This window comes from Xenopus laevis, chromosome 1L (genome assembly GCF_017654675.1).
Source record: "Xenopus laevis strain J_2021 chromosome 1L, Xenopus_laevis_v10.1, whole genome shotgun sequence".
NCBI classification, from domain to species: domain Eukaryota; kingdom Metazoa; phylum Chordata; class Amphibia; order Anura; family Pipidae; genus Xenopus; species Xenopus laevis.
The window spans coordinates 81,221,826-81,244,108 of record NC_054371.1 but is presented as its reverse complement, the minus strand read 5'-3'; the positions used below and the strand labels follow the sequence as shown (position 1 = coordinate 81,244,108).

At 37.8% G+C, this 22,283-nt stretch overlaps 1 protein-coding gene across 16 annotated transcripts in view; it reads left to right on the top strand.

The window, feature by feature from the left end:
- pdlim5.L (PDZ and LIM domain 5 L homeolog) overlaps positions 1-22,283 on the top strand; it is a 159,980-nt gene that overhangs the window by 86,891 nt on the left and 50,806 nt on the right. For 11 of the 16 annotated variants that reach the window (XM_041579355.1, XM_041579379.1, XM_041579310.1 and 8 more), the window contains 3 exons: positions 12,613-12,655; positions 13,642-14,090; positions 21,681-21,698. In XM_041579355.1, coding sequence (XP_041435289.1) covers positions 12,613-12,655; positions 13,642-14,090; positions 21,681-21,698 — 510 coding nt within the window. 16 annotated transcript variants of the gene reach the window in all.

Sequence of the window (22,283 nt, the reverse complement as noted above, 5' to 3'; positions counted from 1 at the left end):
ACTATTGCCCTTTGTAGGGTTATTTTAAGCTATCTGTGTAGACAGTTGGTGAATGATGTAGGGAAACAATGTGAATTCGACTTCCACTTATCTATCTGCCCAGAATAACACATACATTCCTGCATGAGGGCTTTGAGGCTTTAGCACAATACTGATGCTGTGACCTGTGCTTCAAAATCTGTATTATCCATATTCCCTTTTTAGATGTCACTAATGAGACCTGCCTATCACCAGTGCTAACAGGTGGATTTTGGACAAAAAAATTGTATTTGAGTGGTTTCACTCCTAAATCTGCAACTGGTAACACACACAGTTCTCATTTAAACTAAAGTCTAGCTCCTTAGCAGGATTTGTGCGCTTCTGAAAATATATACACACGACCAATAGCTGCCAACTCAGTCTCCTTTACTTTGATACCAAGGTCTGCTTGGATTGAGCACTGTAACAGTTAAGTTCAGGAGTTTAGGAGTTAAAACAGGAGCAGACGGCTAGAGCAGCATTTTTATTGGAGCCAGCAATGCCATCTTTTCATTGGCTGCTAAACTGGAGGGCGTGTTTAATTATCTGAGTTGAGAAGAACTGAGCATGCCCAGTAGCCAACAGCCAAAGTAAATTTCTGAGGGAGGGAGGGAGCCGAGTGGGTTAGAGAAGAGCATCCAAAGTGATTAAAGGAAAACTATACCCCCAAAATGAACACTTAAGCAACAGATAGATCATATCATATTAGGTGGCATATTAAAGAATATTACCAAACTGGAATATATATTTAAGTAAATATTGCCCTTTTACATCTCTTGCCTTGAGCCACCATTTCGTGATGGTCTGTGTGCTGTCTCAGAGATCACCTGACCAGAAATACTTCAACTCTGTAAAAGGAAGAAGTGTGGAAGCAAAAGACACAACTCTGTCTGTTAATTGGCTCATGTGACCTAACATGTAGCCAGGGGGCGGCCCTTATTTTTTAAAATGGCAATTTTCTATTTATGATTACCCAATGGCACATACTACTAGAAAAGTATATTATTATGATAATGGTTTATTTACAAGAAGCAGGATTTTACATATGAGCTGTTTCATGCAATATCTTTTTATAGAGACCTACATTGTTTGGGGGGTATAGTTTTCCTTTAAGTGGATGCTGCAGCCTTACTATTAACCATTGAGTGGCAGCTACAGTATTTAAAGTTTTCAAAAAGGCTGTTCGCTGATTACATTTTTTGTGGGGGGAAGGTTACATGCCCTAATTAAGAATTATCTATGCTTTCTGTTATTTCTGACACTAATATAAAGCCTGTTTAACTGTAGCACTTCCTGCAACTTCTGGTCTCCAAGAACTTCAAAGGAACTGATAAGCTAAATACTAGTTCACCAAGAAGCCCCATATAATAAGCTGCTGCTTTGATAAGGAAGAGGTTTGTTTGCACAAAAGTGCTCTGAACGAATTTCCCTGTTTATAAAGGAAGGGGAAGGCAAGGTCATAGCCCAACTTTCAAATTAGTGCTTCATAATAAAATTGGAAAATATGGATTTTTTTTAAATTAATAGGCAGAATATAATTTCAACTAGGGAATCCTTTGTGAAAGATTTGGCCGAATACTGAACTGAATCTGAATATTTATAGATATATACACCTAATTTGCATATGTAAATAATAGCAAAAATAAAAAAGCATGATGACACACAGAGCTACTTGTCACTGCTACATTGCTGATCATTTACTGATAACTGTCTCTACATGTATTTTAGCAGAGGCAATTCTCAGCAATGTCTATGGCAGGTGGTTTTCTGGTGTTTTGTAACTGCTACAAGTAGCTTTGTGTACTGCAACTAACCCTAATGCTGGCTTTGTTAAATATGGGCATGAAAAGAGCTGACACTCCATGGCAAATAGGTTATTTGACTCTTAATAACACTGACCACAGCAAGTGTGAATGTAGCCTTAAATTGTGGGCAGAGACTGATGTGTAATGTCTTTAAAATGTTGCTGATTATATTTGCATTGATAATAATAATAATAATAATAAATATTTGGCAAAGTAACTTATTTATGGACTGCATAAGGAAAGGCTTGTCAGATGGCCTAATAAATGTTACTGTCACTTTAAAAGAGCCTGACGGAAAATACATTTCATACTGGTATAATGCCCAAGACTATTACGTTACAAATGTATCTTATGATCTGTTTGCTTTGGAATGATATTACGTGATGACCTTTTACAGTAAGAGAATTAAGCCATTGTAATGCAATATGCAGGCAAAGTAGGAGTATGATACAAGCACAGTAACAGGTATTTGAAATTAGCGGTTTGACATGAAGTCCTTGCATAGTGGTCTTGAAAAGACTAAAATGCTAAACCTAAAATGGTAGTGGATGAAATATTAAACTACCCTCAATTGTTTGAATTTTAACATTAAGCATGCTGCCATATTAATGACAATGTTGCCTCTGGAGGTCACAATTTATTGGGTTTTATTAATTGGATTTTTTTTTATTTATTAATATTTTATTCTTTTCTCATAAGGCCACTGCTAATCGAATAAACTTTTAAAATGGGACTGAAATATTTGAAAAGCTTGCGGTAATTATCATATTAGTTAACCAATAAATGTATCGCCTTTACATCAGTTTTGTTTTATTTTATATCAAAACTCTTATCCATTTATCCTTTAGTAATAACTCAGTACTGCACAAACACAGTGGGACTTTCACAAGCAACTGCTCATTCTGGACTAAAGCAATGTTATTCAGCCTTGTGTGTGAATGATGCAATCCTACTATTGGTTTACTATTGCTGTACCTCTCTGTAAGTAGTGAGGAAAGTGGAAACTAAACAAACAGGTTTATGTATTGTACCTACACAATAAGATTTTTTTTTTCTCATGTATTCCTAGCCAGCCACGGTTTTCTTTTTTTCTATTTTTTTTTTTTCTCCAGCGGAACTTGATCCGCTCACTTTGAGGTACATTAATAGCTGCATTCATTTCAAAAGATGAATGAGTCTGCCAAACGTCTGAAGGCAAAATATTTCCCTTTCCTTTACCTATTTTTTGCTGCTTTTGGGATATTTGTAATTAGTTAGTACAAGGATCATTTCAGAAATAAATCAGAAAAATGTAATTACAGCACTTTGGCAGTGCTGCTGGTTCTTAAATAAATTTTAGCATGGTTTATACATAAAGGGTCTGTTTAAAAAATAGGGTGTGGATTATTTTTCCGATAAATTTCAGTGAAGCATTGGCATCGTTTATTTTGCCCTGGGAGCCTTTTTATTTATTTATTCAGGAAGAAGGTGGGGGATACATTTCCTATTCTTCTGTGTTAAGCTGGCCATAGCATGCAGACATATCCTTATGTGCGATGAACGCTCTTTCGTTGCAATCTCCCAACTACCACTAACCATTTGGATTAAATAAACTAGTAGAAAGAACAAATTCAGACAATGTTCCGGCCATTAATTCAAATAACTCAATAATACGAAAGTTATGTCCAACAAATATTGGTGACGTCACCCATTGATATCGTCAGATAAACCTTTCTGATTGACTAAACGTCCGATCGCCATGGTATGAACAATGTTGGAACTATCCGCACACGGTCTGAAATTGTATGAAAGGAAGATTCGTACAACTTAATCTTTGCATCTGTGGTCGGCTCAGGAGCATCCAATTTAATCACATCCGCAGAGTCATTGAAATTGTAATTTGTAAAGTTTGGTAAGTTTTTTTTTATTGTTGACACAGTGGGACGTAATGCCTATTCAAAAGTGCTTGAGTACAAAGGGGAGCAAAATTCAGAAAGCACTTTTGTCTGGGGCATACATGTGCTATGCACCTCATGTAACAATAAAAACCTGATGTAGAGCACAGTACCCATGGACACAAGCTAATTGTCCCTATAGCCTGCCTTAACACCCCCATACACGGGCCGATAAAAGCGTCGGCGGCTTATTGGCCTGTTTGTGGGGCCCTCCGACGGGCTTCCACAATCAGTATCTGGCCGAAAGTCAGACAGATCTCGATCTGGCAGGTTAAAAAATCCGGATCGCGGCCGTATCTGTCAATTGATGCCGTCCCACGATCCGACCACCTGTATGGACTACATTGTGATCCAATCGTTGGGCCCTAGGACCCACGGTCGGATCAGCCCGATAACACCCACCTCAATGTGGACATATTGGGGAGAGATCCGCTCCACGAAGGGAGATCCGCGACATCGCCAAACAATCCCTTTGTGTAGTGGAAGCTGTACTTTTCAGTGCAGATAAATAGAGCTGCTGAAGAGAGTGGATCTGCTTCTCTCACCCTGTAAAAAAAAATTAAAATTGAGAGCAGTGGAGCTAATACTCTGTGTGCTGTTAGCCTTAGGGCTAGTGATTAGTACTGGTTTCCTTTGCACCGGTCATCTGAATGACATTTAGGGGATGGGTAGGGGACTGTTGCTGTATTCATCGGGAAAGCAAAGGTCTCTGTATTAAGGGCCCAGGTCAAGATCGGTGCACAAAGTGCATGGCAGGGTGCAAAAGTGCAAAAATACATGCCAGTTTGCGTCTGATACTTTAATTTTGCACCCTTCGCTGCAATTTGTTAATGAGGCCCGATACCTTTCAGATGCGGGAATACCCTAGTTTTATTGAAAACGTTTTAAATTTTATTGTTTGACTCGTATTACAGTAGATCATAAGCAACATAGGTTGGAAGTATCTCCAATTTTCTAAATAACTGATTTTCACAGATGTCTACACCAATTTATTTGACTACATTCTGGTCATAAAATATATGAGGTAGGGGTCTCCAAGTTAGTAAAATAACTCACCACCACGGTGCACCGCCCTGAGTCCTCCGCATAGGGAGCGGACAACCGAAAATTCTTTGAAGCAGGCACTCAAAAAGGCAGATTTCCACCAGGCAAGTTTCCACTAGGCCTATGATTAAGTGTTTGCTAACACGAAACGCGTCAGGTTATGGATACAATAAAATACTTTTCACTTTAAAAACTTTTGCCTGGTGGAAGTCTGCCTTTTTGAGTGCCTGCTTCAAAGAATTTACATTCTGGACATATTCTGTTCACTTTTACAAAACCTCTTACAAAACCTCTTAATTTTTTTAAAGTAATGATTTTTTCTTTTTTAATATAATGTTCAGGTAGACTGGCCCAGTAAGTTCTTGACTCAGTCTGGAGTTTGCCATTTAGGCTGCCAGTGCTCATGTTTGGCTAGCTTTAAGGAAACATGACCATAATAGAATGGTGAAACAAATTTTGTGCAAAGGAAAAAGTTATTATGTGTAGTCTGTGACATTAGTGTCCAGATTATTTGACTTGTGTGTTATTGGAAGACGAAACAGATCAAGTTAGATCTGAAACAAAAATGAGGACCTTCTGCCTGCTCTTTATATCCTCATAGGTACACACACTTTTGTTTTAAATAATAACATGTGCAAACTTTAATTGAAAACAAATGTTACATTTTGACAGTGCCGGAAAATATAACACACAAACACATTATTTTCTGTTTGCAGTGTAAAGCCCCCTTTATTGCAGGAATATAACAAATGTAGACAAGGCTTATTCTTTGTTGAAAAACAGCGGAGAACGTTCCACATCTTAAGGCTGTCATTTCATTGAAGTCTGTATTTTGTGATGTATGAGCAATACAATATCCCTTTTGTAGATAAATAGCCAACATCAAAAGACTCCTAGGGTCCATGTACATTCGGTAGGGCCTCTTTTTCAATTCCTGGTTTTCCACCAACTTCATCAACTCTCTGCACAACATTTATGTAGACTTATAATCATGAGTCTTAAGAATTAGAGCATTTTATCGGACCATTGCTGAATGGAAAGCACTGTTTATTACTTAGTTTGATTTTTACTCCGTTACTTGGATTGTGTTTACTAGTGATTGTTAGTTTGTTACTGGGGAAAATAAACTGAATTTTGACTGGTAGTTAGATCAGCTCTTTTTACCAACATTTTTAATACTAATATTCTGCATTTGAAAGCCAAGTTCTTTTATACAGGTCATGGAACACATGGACTTCTAATATCCTCATATTTTACAACAGGGGCAATTGATTTATTATAATGAATAATGTGGCAGAAATTACATTAAGCACCAGTTCTAACCGATGGCAGGAATAAGCACCGTTAATAAGGATATCATTTAAAGGATATTCATGGCTCTTGTGTATTATAATATTATTATTATTACCCTTTATTTATATATCACTGATATATTCTGCAGTGCTTCATTTCAGCTGTAGGGAGATGTCCATCCCCGCAACCCAAACTGTTGTCCTGAGATGTGAAACTAATTATGAAACGCAAGCCCTTTGCTAATTAGAATAGAGTAATAGCAAAGGGGAAAGCAACTGGTTTAACATCATTCTTACTGAGAGAAACCCGTTGCATTTGCTTTATGAAAGTATCTGTGATGTTAATGGAAAGTGAAAATATTATACATTTAAGTGGGCATATTTTATACTAAAAAGAATGTGGGTTAGATGCATCTTGCCTTTCCCTGTGAAAGAATTACTTAAAGGTTTACATGATTGCACATGCTGTTTCAGTTATTATGTCAAACAGCTTTCGAGCATAGAGACATACAGTTAGGGGCAGATTCACTAACTTCGAGTGAAGGATTCGAATGAAAAAAATTCGAATTTCGAAGTATTTTTTGGGTACTTCGACCATCGAATTGGTTAAATTCGTTCGAATTCGAACGAAATCGAACGATTCGAAGTAAAAATCGTTCGACTATTCGACCATTCGATAGTCGAAGTACTTTCCCTTTAAAAAAAACTTCGACCCCCTACTTCGGCAGATAAAACCTACCGAAGTCAATGTTAGCCTATGGGGAAGGTCCCCATAGGCTTGCTAAACTTTTTTTGATCGAAGGATTTTCCTTCGATCGTTGGATTAAAATCGTTCGATTCGAAGGATTTAATCGTTCGATCGAACGAAAAATCCTTCGATCGAACGAACGTTTAGCGCTAAATCCTTCGACTTCGATATTCGAAGTCGAAGTATTTCAATTCGAGGGTCGAATTTCGAAGTATTTTTTACTTCGAAATTCGACCCTTAGTGAATCGGCCCCTAAGTCAATTGTTACTTTATTCAGTCACTATCCAGAATAACCAAGCTTCACGGGATCTTAACCAAAATGAAAATACTTGAATGATGTTCGAAAGTTATGTGAACATAGTTTTGTTTTTTAGTTTTGGGGCATGTTTAGGCATTCTGCCATCCATATATTGCAGTACTGAACAGAAATAAAAAAAAAATATATTTTAAATGACACTTGATTGGATCCAGAGCTTTTGGGCATTTTTATGACTTCAATTTGACCTCACACCCTCTGATGACATAACTACAGGAGAAGCGTAAAGGCATAACATGTCTCTTACTTCAGGTAAATTAAAAGCCACATGAAATCCACATGACCCATGTGTAAACCTGTTTCAGGCACCACATCACTACTTTTTTTTAAATCAGCGAGTTTGTTCATGAGTACTGTTGGCAATAGTGCTTTTTACATTCCTATCCACTCTTTTTTTTGCTTAGCTTGAACAGTTCAAAAATGATAGCTAATGCCACACTGGGCTGATCTTGCCATGAGGAAAAGTGCAGGGTGAGAATCAGCCCCTACACTGGCATTCACTTCCCTTTTGGTGCATAAGCTCCCGCATGTGTATATTAACACTGTGTGTGTGCCTGCACCTTGGCCGACGCAATGGTTCCGGATGCAAAGAAAAAGGAATCTAATTCCAACGAAAGAGCTGACATTTGGCCTGTGCTTTTCTTCAGGCCAAATTCAGCCACCGTGTATTGTTCATACAATTGAATAGAAAACTTTGAAATCTCTTTATTGTGAAATTTGGCATGCTGTGTTTGAACCTTTTGATAAATATGCCATATTTATTTAAAAAAGAAACTGCTACAGAAATGTCCATTTAATGTAAAACACTGTGTGTTTAAAAAAAATAATGATTAAAACCATGTGAAAGCTACAAAATTTGCATAAAATCTGGCATATTTTGTAAAACTGCATAGAGCATCTTTATACTAAATTTCAGTCTACTTTGCCAAATACATTGTAACATTTTAGCTTAGATTCCAGTGTAATTTAGGCTACAAACAGAGCTTCTATAAGGAGAAAATGTGTCAAAGTATATGGAGGAGTTGTTTTAAATAATTTACAGCTCTATAAACATGCATTTCGTTTTATGCAATGTTACACTGTTTTTGGCACAAAATTTATGCATCTTAATATCATAAGATTTCAAACTACACAACTGAAAAAAGCACCGTTGTGCTCAGATTTAGTTTTTCTTCCCAAATCTGAATATACCAATTAAAGGGTTCAGATCCATTTCATTATTTGGCCTAATATTTTTAGTAATGTTCTGTTTTCCAGAACCTTGTGAGGCAACTTCGGAAAACCAAAGCAACGCTTATGCCATCCCGCCGACGATTCACACTCTTGCCAGTGGGAAGGCATTTTTAGGAGATTAGTCGCCCGCAGTAGCGAAGATTTATCGCAGGCGACTAAACCTCCTCGTGTGCCACCATCCTTAGGCCCTCATCACTGCTGGCCACTGCTTCTAAACAGATTCAAAGAATGAGAACAAAGTCAGCTCATTTCTGAAACTGACAATACAATTTAAGCTTTGATTGTGATACATACACAGGCCCAGACTGGCAATCTGTGGGTTCTTGCAAATGCCAGAGGGGCTGCTATAAGTTGCCATAGAAAGTCAGTATTTAGTGGGCTGGTGGGGGCTGTTTGGGCCTCTATGTGGGCTGATTGGGCCTCTGTGTACCTGAAATGCCAGGGCCTATTTAAATTCTCAGTCTGGACCTGTACATACAGTAAATTAGTTAACCCCCATGTTTTTATAATTAAATGTTAAAAAAATTAAATGTCAAAAGCTTCTTAAGCTCACACTGAACCTCTGATGATGTGTGAGCAAAAGTATGCTTTTTCTTAAAATATAAAAAAAAAAGGATGTAGTGTCTCTTGTGGGAAAAAATAAAACGGTCACTTAAAACTAGTAAGATGCTTGCAACATAGACTCCCTCAGTGGAAACAGCCGTCTGTTATTTTAGACGTAGGGGGGGAAGGCTGGGAAGGTTCTTTATTAGTACATAGTATAGAGAAAACCAAGTTACTTATGTTGAAAACGCCAGGCATTTGCTGGCTACATTTCATTTTTGACCAATGGGACACTTTTGCCTAATAAGGCAGTGCTTAAACTCTGGAATTTGTTATGATGCATTGAAAAGATGAACGTAATAAGAACAGGCTGATGCACTGTATATTTACAAAGGTTTATTATTTACCATAGAAAGACAAATACATTTTTTAAGCCTGGGATGTCAAGCTTGAGGATCTTCGGCAAACGACAGCTCGTTTTGAACCACTTATTGAAATCATTAGTATACAGCAAGATGACTACACTCAGTCTTTCATTGTTTTTGAGGCTAATTTTAGACTGGGTGGGTAACCAGATTCCAAACTTCTTTGATGTAGTAATGATAAATGAACCTACATCAAAGAATGGAGGTATCTAAAAGAGTTCACAAGTAGACATCTCTTCTTTGTGCATTTCTCACTAGAATAAAGTAACCAGATCATTGAAAATATGGGACAGTTCTTTTAATGAAAGTTGCAGGGCTGAACAAATTGCCTTTCAGTTAAAGGAACAATAACACCAAAGAATGAAAGTGTTTTAAAGTAATGAAAATATCATGTGTTGCCCTGTATTGGTAAAATGGACGTGTTTGCTTCACAAATACTACTATAGTTCATATAAACAAGCTGCTGTGTAGCTATGGAGGAAATTGAAAAAAGGCTATATGGCACAGGTTAAATAGTGGATAACCGATTACACCATTATGTTCTACAGAGCTTATCTGCTGTGTAACCTGAGCCTTTTTCCTTTGAATGGCTGCCCCCATTGCTACACAGTAGCATAATTATATAAACAATAGTAGTGTTTCTGAAGCAAACACATCCGTTTTACCAGTGCAGGGCAACACTGCATTATATTTGTATGACTGAAACACTTTCATTTTGATATTATTGTTCCTTTAACCAATTTTGAGCACATTCTGGAGGATGTCTGTAGAAACTTTTTTTTTTTTTTCTTGAAGAAATATTGCCACACTACTGCTGTTTTCATGGTTTCCTTGTACAAACATAGATAAAGAACTATATAGTACTAATTGGCACAAACACAGCTTACATTGCAGAGTCAACGATGTCAAGACTGGGAAACTGTTCGGACATTTCATCTGTTTTAAGGGCAGAGACATACGCTCAGATTCGGGGAGATTAGTCGCCCAGCGACAAATCTCCTCTTGTTCTGGGTGACTAATCTCCCCGAACTGCCTCCCACCAGCTAGAATGTAAATCGCCACAGGGATGCCAATCGGTGTGCTTCATTTCCAAAGTCGCCCAAAGTCACCTCACAAGGAAACTTCTGGCGACTTCGGGAAACCAAGTGCTCCAGGTGCCACCTCACCAGCGATTTAGATTCTAGCTGGCAGGAGGCAGTTCGTTGGGCGACTAATCTCCCGAATCTGAGTGTGTGTGTCTCTGCCCTAAGATGTGAGACACACTAGGAAATAAACTCTGCTATGGAGGGTGCTGCTTTAGTATACCTCTTGGACTGCTGAGCACACCTCTATTGGATTCTTTCTGGTAATATAAATTGAATAGGAGCCATGGTGGAGGTGATGAGCAGCTTCTTGCAAGCCTGCCATTAAAGTTGGTCATAGATGCCCACATTTATCAAAGGTCGAATTTTGAATTCATGTCAGTTTTTATAAACTACCATAAATGTGACCAATCGAAATGTATTCATAAAATCTAAATTTTGAAACTCTGGTGAATTGAATTGACCCGAAAACTCGTTCGATTCGAATTTAAAAAAAAACTCGATTTGAGTTTTTTTCACCAATAAAAAATTTGAATGTCAGGAAGGCTGCAAACAACTCCAAATTGACCCCTGGACCTCTCCGACTTAAACAGCAATTCGGCATGTTTTAGGTGGCGAATAGTCGAATTTGAGTTCTTAAAGGGCCAAAGTATGATAAATCTCGAAAATGTAGTTACATTTTTTTTAAAAACACAAATCGAATTTGGATAACTCCCTAGTCTAATTTGGCAGTTTTGTCTATAAAAAAATGTGAAAATTTGAATTTTCAATTCGACCCTTGATAAATCTGTCCCATAGTGTTGACTAACCATACCTCTCATTTGTCTGGGCATGTACATCCGCTCCGGTGTTATTTTCAGACCTTCCTAATCCTTATATGTTGTCTGCTGATGCAGAGTTTCCAGCTCTACACTGTCATCATCCCACCCTTCCTACATCACTGCTACACCCCCCAAAAGTAAAGGCATATATATAACACTTCCTAAGGCCACAATGCTAACCCTTAGGCCAATAGCACATGGTGCTGAGAACCCCATAGCCAAATCCAAAGTTGCCCCCTCATAATTATTTGGCCTGACAAGCACTTGTATCAGCAACTTTCAGGCGATAGTAGCATGCACAGAATTCTTTTTTTAGTGCGGTCACATGACTTGTCAGGGGATTTATCTTGTATCTTATAGTATGTCCCACTGTCTTTATCCCTTAGACAATAGCTGCTGAGACCAGTGCTGCTTTTTGGGGGAAAGCATAGATTGACGCCCAAAAATATTGTGAATCATTCAACATATTGTTGCCAGCTTATACTTCTATAAAACAGTTAATATTTTGGCATTGCTGATCCTTTAAGTACTCCTCTATATTTCATCATGAAACCATATGGTTTTTCAGTTTCCTTTTGGGCTCAGTGTAGCAAACATTAAACATAATTAAAGCGCTGGAAATATCAACAGGTGTGACAGGTACAGAACTCACTATTAAACATTAAAGTCTGCAATCTACTGATATATTTTCATTGTGCTTTACTTGTAAAACTTATATAATATGACCATATCATTTTCTATGTAGTCCTGGAAAGTAGGTGGCCTGCAGCCGAGTTGGCTCAGCCCTGCAGAGTAACATTATATTTTTCCTCAATCTTATAGGGGTGCCAGACTTTTAGTATGACATAGAGAGTGATAGTCTGAGACAATTTGCCATTGGTTTTCATTGTTATTATTTGTTGTTTGCAAGTTAGATTTTTTTTCCACAGCTCTCCGAGTTTTTTCCATTGGAGTTTTTCCTTAAATTAAAAACCATTTGAGTTGTGAGTTCATCCCAGTTCATTGAAGGTTTTAAAAAGCTCACATAGCTCTAAAATTGGACCTTTGATAAACAACCCCCTAAATGTTTACATTACCTTTTAATTCCAGCTTCAGAGTTGCTTACTAGATCAAGCAGATGATATGCAAGTGTTATTTACATACCAACCTACTGTAAAGTATGTTTACCCTCTATCAGTTAATTTTAACTAAATAGGTTTTAGTTAATAGGAACCCTGACTGTTTTATAGTATAACCAGTTTGTTTTACGATTCTGAGAGACAGTTGTATACTTTCTGTTCATGGGGATGATGTATAAGGCATGTTAACTGCTGCTGAGTGACTTGCTTATTTTTTCTTTTCTTCATTCTAGAGCTTCAGCTGTGCCAAAAGCCAATCCAAATCCTCCACAAACTGTAAGTTGCCAAACCAATTAAGAAACGCACTTCTCTAATGGTTACTAATTTCTGTTATCACTGTAAATATGTTAGCACTAGAAGATTCCATTACTTTTTAATGTTATTTAAAATACATTTGTTTTCAGCCAGAGATGCAAGTCGGTTTGTTTTATCACGTGTTGATATTTAAAGTAACATACACAAACCAAATCTCTGGTTATTCCTACAAAGTGCATCAAATTCTAAAGATATAGTGTAACTGTTATGTTCAGTTATTTCCAACCGTAATAACAATATAGTTTTGAACTGTTACATTTCGATTGCTAATATACATTACAGTTTTATCTTGCACATAGTATAATGTGGAATTACTAATTTATATATATGTGTGTGTGTGTGTGTGTGTATGTGTATATATATATATATGTATATATGTAAAATATGCTCCTTTAAGAGTATGTATATGTTGGTTTCTTCATCCCTTTCAATCCATATACAGAACATACACACGTTATATATGATTATTTAGTTTAGATGCATTCAGGATGGCTACACAGAAAGCAGTGCAGTCTGCAGCATGGTTCTGCTAATTAACCATGAAGGATATGGCTTTTAAGGGGTGAAGTACAGCAGCTCTATAAAAACGTGGTCAGCAGACGGTAATACCTGACATTACAAGCTTATTGTAGTAGCCTTAGATGGCTTGGTTGCTTTAAATGTTTTGGCATTGCCTTTATATAACATGCAGTGGTGATGCATAGTGCTGTTTATTTAAATAAACCAGCTGCTGTTAATTGGGAATCATAGATGTTTATAAAGAATATGAAGAAGGTAGAAAATCTAAATCTATAAACCACCACCCTCGCACACATTTAATTTCTAGTTCAGTTCAGCAGAAATTGAATACCTCTGCTTTAAAGGAGCTTTTTAATTTATTAATATAGAGACAAACTGTTGATTGCTTGCATGTGGTTGCTGTGAGTTTTTGTGTGTTTTATATATAGGAAGCACCTAAGGAAATATTTAAGCCTGTGCCAATTGCATCTCCCACACCTGTTGCACCCAAAGTCTCCAACGTGGCATACAATAAAGCACCTAAGCCATTTGGATCTGTGACCTCTTCCAAGCCTGCTTCGATCCCATCCGCATCTTCTGCCTTTACCCCAGCCTCTGCAGCCCTCTCACTACAGTCTTCCCCACAACCATCCGCTTTATCCCTGCTGGCTAAGGTTGGCCCACCTCCCCACGCTGCATCTGGATTGCATGCTAATTCCAAACCTACCATTGAGGGGCATTCGCCAGCTTTGAGTGCTACTAAACCTGCAGTTAATGTCCCACGGCAGCCTGCCAGCTATAGCCAAACCGCCAACTTGTATGATAATGAGATTGCCCAAGATGGGGCTGATGTGAGAAGAGGACAGAAAGAAAACCAGGGTGACAAACAACAAAATGGGTAGGTGGCTTATGGGTGCTTTTTATTGCTGTGCATGATTTTGTTTTTGCAAGAAAATAATTTTTTTCTGACCAAGAAAAATGTAACTACGGAAGGCAGCGCAAATATGCTAGCCACTTTGGACTTACTTGATATCATGTTCTTTAGGGCAATGACAGAGTAGGGAACTTTTCTGGATCTCCTCTCCTGCGGGTGTTAAAGTGCCTGAAAATACCTGCCCCTATCTGTCATTGCTCTTCTAATTAAATGTCTCAGGCTGTCTCCTATCAGATTTTGGTGGAAAAAAAAACTATTTTCACTGATTTCATAAATACCTGGGCAGCAGCATTCTTCTTCATTTTAATATATTTAAAGTATTATTACCATTTTCTTTTTGCAATAATTATGGCTAATTTATATTATGCATTTATTCTACCCTAGGTTGATGCATCCCACCACATTTATCAGAAAGGTCTATATAAACACACCAGTAAACCCTCAAAGTAATGCTGCTCGGAGTCCTCTGTCAAAAAAAACACAGCATTTGTTCCTTCTATTGTGTACACATGGGTTTCTGTAACAGACTTCCTGTTTTCAGCTTAAACCTGCAGGGCTAGGGCTTGAGCATGCTTAGTTTGCTCCTCTCCCCCTCCCTGCTGTACTCTGAGCCCAGAGCTATGAGCGAGCAGGGAAAGACTTAGGCAGGAAGTGATGTCACACCAAACTCATATGGTAGTTGTTATCCTAAACAAACAGAAAGAGATTCTAGAGCTGGTTACTCAGGTATGGTAAAGCTATCTACAGAATAATATAGTGTTATAGCTTGTACTATTTTGGCTAATCTATTGGTAATAAACTGCCTTGGAAGCTTTCCTTCTCTTTTAAAGAGCTGATCTTGCATGTTACTGTCTGGAAATAATAAAGAGCTCCAGTGTAAATGATCTAGTTGCCCTTCATCATGCTCCTACTGTGTGCCATTCTGCTTCTCTAGCTTAAGGCAAAGAAAAACTGAAATGATACCCACTAATAAAATTTGTATAAATTGATATGCTGTTAGCTCCCTAAAGCATATCAGATGAAAACATAATGTTTCTGGAAACTAAAGAAGAAAATCCTATGTACCGTGAGTATTTTACTGTAGGTGAACATCGTTCAAAGTATAGCACAACTGCAGTGGTCAGTAAAAAGTGCAATTGCAAAACTTGCATATATTTCTGATGAAAGGGCTCATTAAAGTCTATAAATGCCATTCATGGAACTACTCGGATTAGATATGTATATAAATATACACTTTAATTTTCAGAACAGAAGCCTGTTACACAAAGTCTCTCTCATCCCAGTAAACCTGCAGCAGTTTATTACACAGGGGCAGCAAAATATTACAAAGGGATATGCGTAGGCCAAGTCTGCACTGTATCGCTGTGTAATAAGTTGGCAGGCAATAGAAAATATTATATTATAATATAATATTAAATAATATTATGCATGCAGCTCACATAGGAATGCCATCTGGCTGGTATTACAAATAATAATCGAATGAAAGCAATTGATTTATTATAGTAACATGCTATAATTACATTAAATAATACATTCTTAAGTTGCTAATAAACACTATGATATTTTCTTCAGTAGCAAGAGAAAACACCCATAGTCGACAAAACTTGCCAAATTTGTATGTGTGATTTTTGGGATGAAATCTGCCCTGCGTGTATTTTTTCACCGTAATGCCATTTTCTTCACCGACAAGTGGACTGAAAAAATGTTAAGTATCCAAACAAAAAATGTTTACATAAGCAGAGCTAAATGTAACTTTGCTATTACTTATTTAATCTAAATACATTCCAAATCTGTAGGACTTGATTTGTATTGCTGTTTGCTGAAGCCACAACCAAGATAAACAAAAGCAGCAGTTTCCATACAGGGTTGCGGATGCTGGGAGCTTTAGTTATAATAACTTGTTTGATTACCTGCAGTTCTTTACTCGTGCTTATATGATAGTGGTTCTGCCTGTACTCCTTAATTACTTGCTTGAAGTCTCATAAACAAAACACTTTAAAGGTCAAACTCATCTTCGTGGCATTAGACAGGAGCATTTTCCATTAGGCTCTGTTAATAAATATACATGTGCAATGATGCCCTCTCCCTTTGAAACTGCGGATTGTTGCTGTACTGTTAATTGTAACTCACTAGATCTAGGGCTGGCTTTTATCCAGTCTGTGTCAGTGGGTGATGTTTGTTATTTAGACTTTTTTTCCCCTCACTTCAGATTTATTTTCTTTTAGGCTGAGTGATGGCACTAATATTAAGCTGTACATTTAGCTGACAGAGCCATATTTTCTTTAAAAACATGTTCCATGTCATGAATCAAAAAAATAGTTGTTCTTGGATCTTTTAGCTAGCTTTTTTCCTTTTTTCTTTTTATCGTTAAGTCATTGGGGAGACCAGAACTAATTTATTACTTTCAAAGTGCAAAGTAATGTAATTGTCTTTTTGAAATTATCGTGGCATTTTTATTTTCTTGGAATCTCTCTGGTTCGACAGATCTTTCAGCCTTGAGGGTTGGACATACATGTTTCATACAATTCTCCCTTTCCAGATCAAAGTACCGCACAACGTGTGATCATGTACAGCAGTGCAGTGTTCTAAGAATCTAAAGCCTTTCTTTAGGTTATGTTTCTACTTTGTGGGATGATTTTCTTCTGAATATACTTCCAGTGAGCAATATGTATTGGATAATGAAACCCCATTAAATTTTATATGATTTACTTCATGCAGGCCAGTAAATATGTAAAATAAATACAGGTATGGAACCGGTTATCCAGAATGCTCGGGACCTGGGGTTTTCCGGATAATGGATCTTTCTGTAATTTGGATCTTCATACCTTATCATAAAATCATTAAATAAACCCAATAGGATTGTTTTACGTTTAACAAGAATTCATTTTATCTTAGTTGACAACAAGTACAAGGTACTGTTTTATTATCCCAGAGAAAAAGTAAATTGTTTTTAAAAAATTGTATTTGTATAAAATGGAGTCTATGGAAGATGGCCTTTCCGTAATTCAGAGCTTTCTGGTTTCCAGATAACTGATCCCATTCCTATACTTACTATCTGATGTACCCGGCATTGTCCACAGATTTGATATTACATATTTAAAATAGAATAATTTTTTAAAAAGTACTCTGCCTTCAGTTACTTTAGTTCTCCAGTGCTATCAAATGCTGCAGTTTTATTGGTCAAATAGAATGACAGTCTGGTAGCATATGCTAGTTAACCAGTCAGATTTGCAGACACAAAGACCGATTTAACAAACCAACTAATCTTAAAGGAGAAGGAAACCCAGTCGGCGCAAAAACCCTCCCCCCTCCCGTGTTGCCCACCCTCCCTCCTCCCCCCTGGCCTACCTGGCCTACCTGTCCTGCTGGGCAAATGCCCCTAACTTGTTACTTACCCTTCTGCGCAGGTCCAGTCCAGGGAGTTCACAGGCACCATCTTCTTCCACGCGATCTTCTTCCTGCTTTGACGGGCGTTTTGGCGCATGCGCAGTAGGAGCATTTCGCCGGTACGGATCTACTGCGTATGCGACAAAACTCACAAAGTTTTCCGTTTTCCGTTTCTTCGTGACTTTTGGCGCATGTGCAGTAGATCGTACCGGCGAAATGCTCCTACTGCGCATGCGCCGGTCAAAGCAGAAATATGATCGCGTGGAAGAAGATGGTGTCGGTGAACTCCGTGGACTGGACCTGCGCAGAAGGGTAAGTAACAAGTTAGGGGCATTTGCCCAGCAGGACGGGTAGGCCAGGGGGGAGGAGGGAGGGTGGGCAACACACGGGAGGGGGGGGAGGGTTTCTGCGCCGACTAGGTTTCCTTCTCCTTTAAAAACCACAAAGTTTATGGTTTCTCCCTTGCTGAGTAGTTTTCTAGTTCTATGGAATGATTCAATGTCATTGGTCACATGGCAGGGGTGTTGTGTTGGGAGTACATAAATGGTGATTGAAGCACTGTTGAAATCACTAAGGTATGTTTTGTTGAGGTTAGTAATGCTTAAATCTGATCGGACAGATAGAATAGTGGGTTGCTTTGTGAACAAAAATTAGTTGTTGACCCTCACTCAGATATCAGGACAGTCACTGCCTTTTGTGGGCAAATTCACAATTTGGAACATGGGTGGAATGGTGCAGTTTTTTTGACGGCCTCTTACTTGCGCTAGAGGCGGTTCTCATTGTTAACAATAACCTGCCAGATATACCCATATAATCTCTACAGTTTGGTCATTTCTCTTTGGGAACAACTTTAAATGATCTCCTTATAAACAGCATGCTCCTATGTCAGAATAGGACTTTTAGAACGTGGTGGTTATGCTAGCTATGCTGCTTTCCTCCCACACTCAAGCAGGCAGGTTCATTGGTTCCTGCTAAAATTGATTAACATTGTTGTGTATGTTCGATTGTAAGCTCTACTGGGGCATGGACTAGTGTAGTGATGTATAATTTCTGCAAAGCATATGTTGTTACTGTAGAAATAAAGAATAATTGCTTTGCCTACCTTTTTGAATTTAGATACTTATTACCTGTAGAATGTTCCTTTCAAAATCATCCCACAGGCCTTCATAAAGCTATGTACATTTAAAGACAAGTCATGCACACTGTTAGGGCTGTAAATATAATCTAGATCAATCCTGACCCCTATTTCATTATATTATTTAGCCTTGGTCATGCCACGTTAGCTTTTTTTATGAAATAATACCTTTCTGAAAACTATGATTTAGGAGTAATATGAAAAGTCACAACTGATCATATTCCTATTTGGGCATCATTAAAGTTATTTTGGAATATACAGTTTAAGTTTCTGTCATGCCATTTCCATTAGGGTAAGGTGAGGCCAAGTCTAATGAAACGAAAATCCATTAGGGTAAGGTGAGGCCAAGTCTAATGAAATAAGTGATCCCACCAATGCATGGAGCACATACCTCAGACATTCTGGACCCAAGATCACAGTTGGAGAGCAGCATGTAAAAGCCAGCTGTAATGGAACTTTCCTGGCTCAGGTCAAAATCTGGCACGGATTGTGCATCAAACTCCCTTTCATTTGGTTCATTGGATTTGTTTCCCCTTTATCCACATGAAAAGGCTTTGGTTTTATTAACACAAACCATACGTTTCTCCCGAGGAAGAGTGAGATTTTCTTGAAATGTTTGACATTTTTCAATAGAAGGGAGAATTCTTGAAAAAGCTTGCTGCTGCTGCCAGAATATATATTTGCTGCTGTTGGGCCTATAAATGTGTGGAACACAGCCTGGGTGCATTTAAGGCTCCTTATATAACCAGTGTACTTTGTTTACATATCACATCTTTTCTCTTTCCAGGTGACAGCAGTGGGAAAGTTAGTATTCTGTTAATTGTTAATATATTGTGGTGACTTTTATATTGATGGCACGCTTAAAGCAGACAATTGTGTCTACTGCTTTATATGGTGCATGTACCTGCCAGTATTTGTGTTTATTTGCACCCCCAGAACAACAATCCCCAGCCAGATAGGGAAAAAGGGAGGTTGCATTGGCCATCCCTACTAGCTGTAAGGTAGTTTAAAAGCTTATTCTAAATATCATATCCATACACAATCAGAAGATGCCTAAAGGAAGATCTGAAAAGACAAGCTGATCTGGCAAACTGTGGACTACACAGAGAGTAACACTAAAATATACATTGGTAGTCCAGGAAAGGTTGTGAAGTTTTTTTGCATGTGGAAAAGTACAACACAGCACTAAATGATTGAATATGCAGTGCTGCGAGTCTCTGTTTATGCTAAGGAATCAAACTAGGCTTTGTAATGGAAGTTATAATAAGCGGACACAAAGGAAGCTAAAACTAGCTGTGAGAATAGCTCACTTTCTACATCTACTTACAGAAAAGGCTTTTCTACACAGGCCCGGATTTGTGGGAAAGCCACAAAGGCCCAGGCCTAGGGCGGCAGGATTTTAGGGGGCGGCATGCTGCCCAACCACACCCACATTGGTTCAGAAACATTGGCGATGCGCAGGAGATAAAATAGTTTTTTTTTTATTTCCCATGCGCCAAACCACATTGCTTCAGTCCCAATGATGAAAATTTTGTCAGTAAAAGGGAGGGGACAGGGTCGACGGACGTCAGTGGGCTAAGGGGCGCTCACTATGTAAATCCAGCTCTGTTTCTACCCTAATGTAGCCTCAATTATTATTTTCTTACTGTAATTTAGGCTAAGCCTCTCACTGTTTTCCTTTCACTAAAATTTTACGATTGCAGAATATAAATTTCTTTGTACTGAATCCAAATTCTAATAGAAATACTGAATTATTTCAGGCTTTAGAGCTCCACCTTGTGGCATATTATGACTAGTCCCCTTCCCAAGTGTAGCAAGCATTTTACATGTTTTTCCCTTTCCATGATATTTAACATCGCAGGGCAGAAACTGTCATTTCAGATGTGCGCCAATAGTAACACGGCATGCACTGATGTCCCACTCAAGTTTATGAACCAGGAGTTCTATTTTATGTAATGCAAAGTGTACGATGGCAATTACTTCTGTTTGTGACAATGTCTTGCTTTGCTGTCATTTGTACCTTGCATTGCTTTTTATTGACTGGGGGATAATGCATGCTTGGCACGTTTACTTGTTTGTGTTGAATTATAGGGGAGTTATTCTGTTCCTAATACCTCTGGAATTAGAAAATGTATATTATTATTTCCTACTTACCTAAAGCATTATCTAACCTAAAGGCCTTTTATTTTTATATGAGTTGAGGCTTAACTGCTAGGAGTGCTGCAATACTTAGAGATTTGTGCATTAAGCATGCAACCAGTTATGCTATTTGTACAAACAAAACAGGAAAAGTGCTGCTAGTTACACTGGTCATGACCCATAGCAACCAATGATTACACATCAAGTCTGTGGCTGGGTGGTAATTGATAGCTACCATTAAGTTATTAGCCATGTTCAGCCAGATATGTTCATTAAAGCAAAAAGTTAATTGGTGGTTATGATTTACTGCACTAGGGCAATGTTATGCATGGTTGGCAAAAGACCCAAATCTTTACTTCTAACGTGGCTTTCCCTAGCTTGTTTGAGGGGAAAAAATGTTACAAAGCAGCAAAAGGTTGTGAGTTTTCTCCAAAAGTCAAGACAAAAAACTATATTTAAAAGTTCAAATAATGTATTCGGACATACAGAGCCTAATGCGTTTCGTTATTACTCTATGAGTAAGTGCCCCAGTAGGTACGAAAAAATTAGGCGGTTATCTGTATGTCCTAATGATTTATTGGAACTTTTAAATATAATTTTTGGTCATTACTCACAACCTTTTGCTGTTTTGTATTTTTGTACCCGTGGACTGGGGTGAACTGTGAGTATTTTTCTCCCTTTATTTGCTTATTTTTATTTTTGATTAACAATGGTACAGTCATTGACATTGTGCACATACTCTGTTGAAAAAATGTTACAATTAAGGGCTATAAAGCATACAGATCTATGCGCTTTTCTGTTGTATTTTCATTTTTTCTTCTTTCTGACATTATTTCCTTTCTTCTGTGTTTTTCTTCCTATGCCTACTTCTTCTACTTACTCAATTTCCAAAGGAAAATTCCTCCCAAACGGTAACTTTCTTCAAAGAGCATCTTTGTGTAATCACATTAGAAGATTATGAATCATCTATGCCATCTAGTGGTTGAGGATAAGAGAAACAGTATTTAAGTACTGTATATGTATTCTTCTCAGGGATGTATTGTATAGATACTGTGCTGGCAAATATGTTGGTACTATATAAATACATGTTAATAATAATAATAATAAGGCTGTATACTCTCCACTTGTCTGCGTCGCTAGGAATTCTCATTTTTAGACGACTGCTTTATTTTATGGGTGGAATTTGCTGAAACACTGTTATGGGGGAATGTTATAAACTATTTACAATGCCGAAAAAGTATGCCTTTGTGCGAATATAATATATCTTTTGTGAACCTAGAAATGGTTTAGCGACTACTTCTGACAGTGGAAGAAAGATTGCGAACTTTAGTGTTTGCACCAGTGTGCAGTGTATGTAATAAAACTTCATACTCAAAAAGTTGTGTTTACTCCAAAAGATTGACACCTTCAAGGACTTCATAAGATTGTGCAATTATAATTTGCAAGTCTAATATTGCAATAAATCTTACAGAAGAATATTACAATGCAAATTTGTA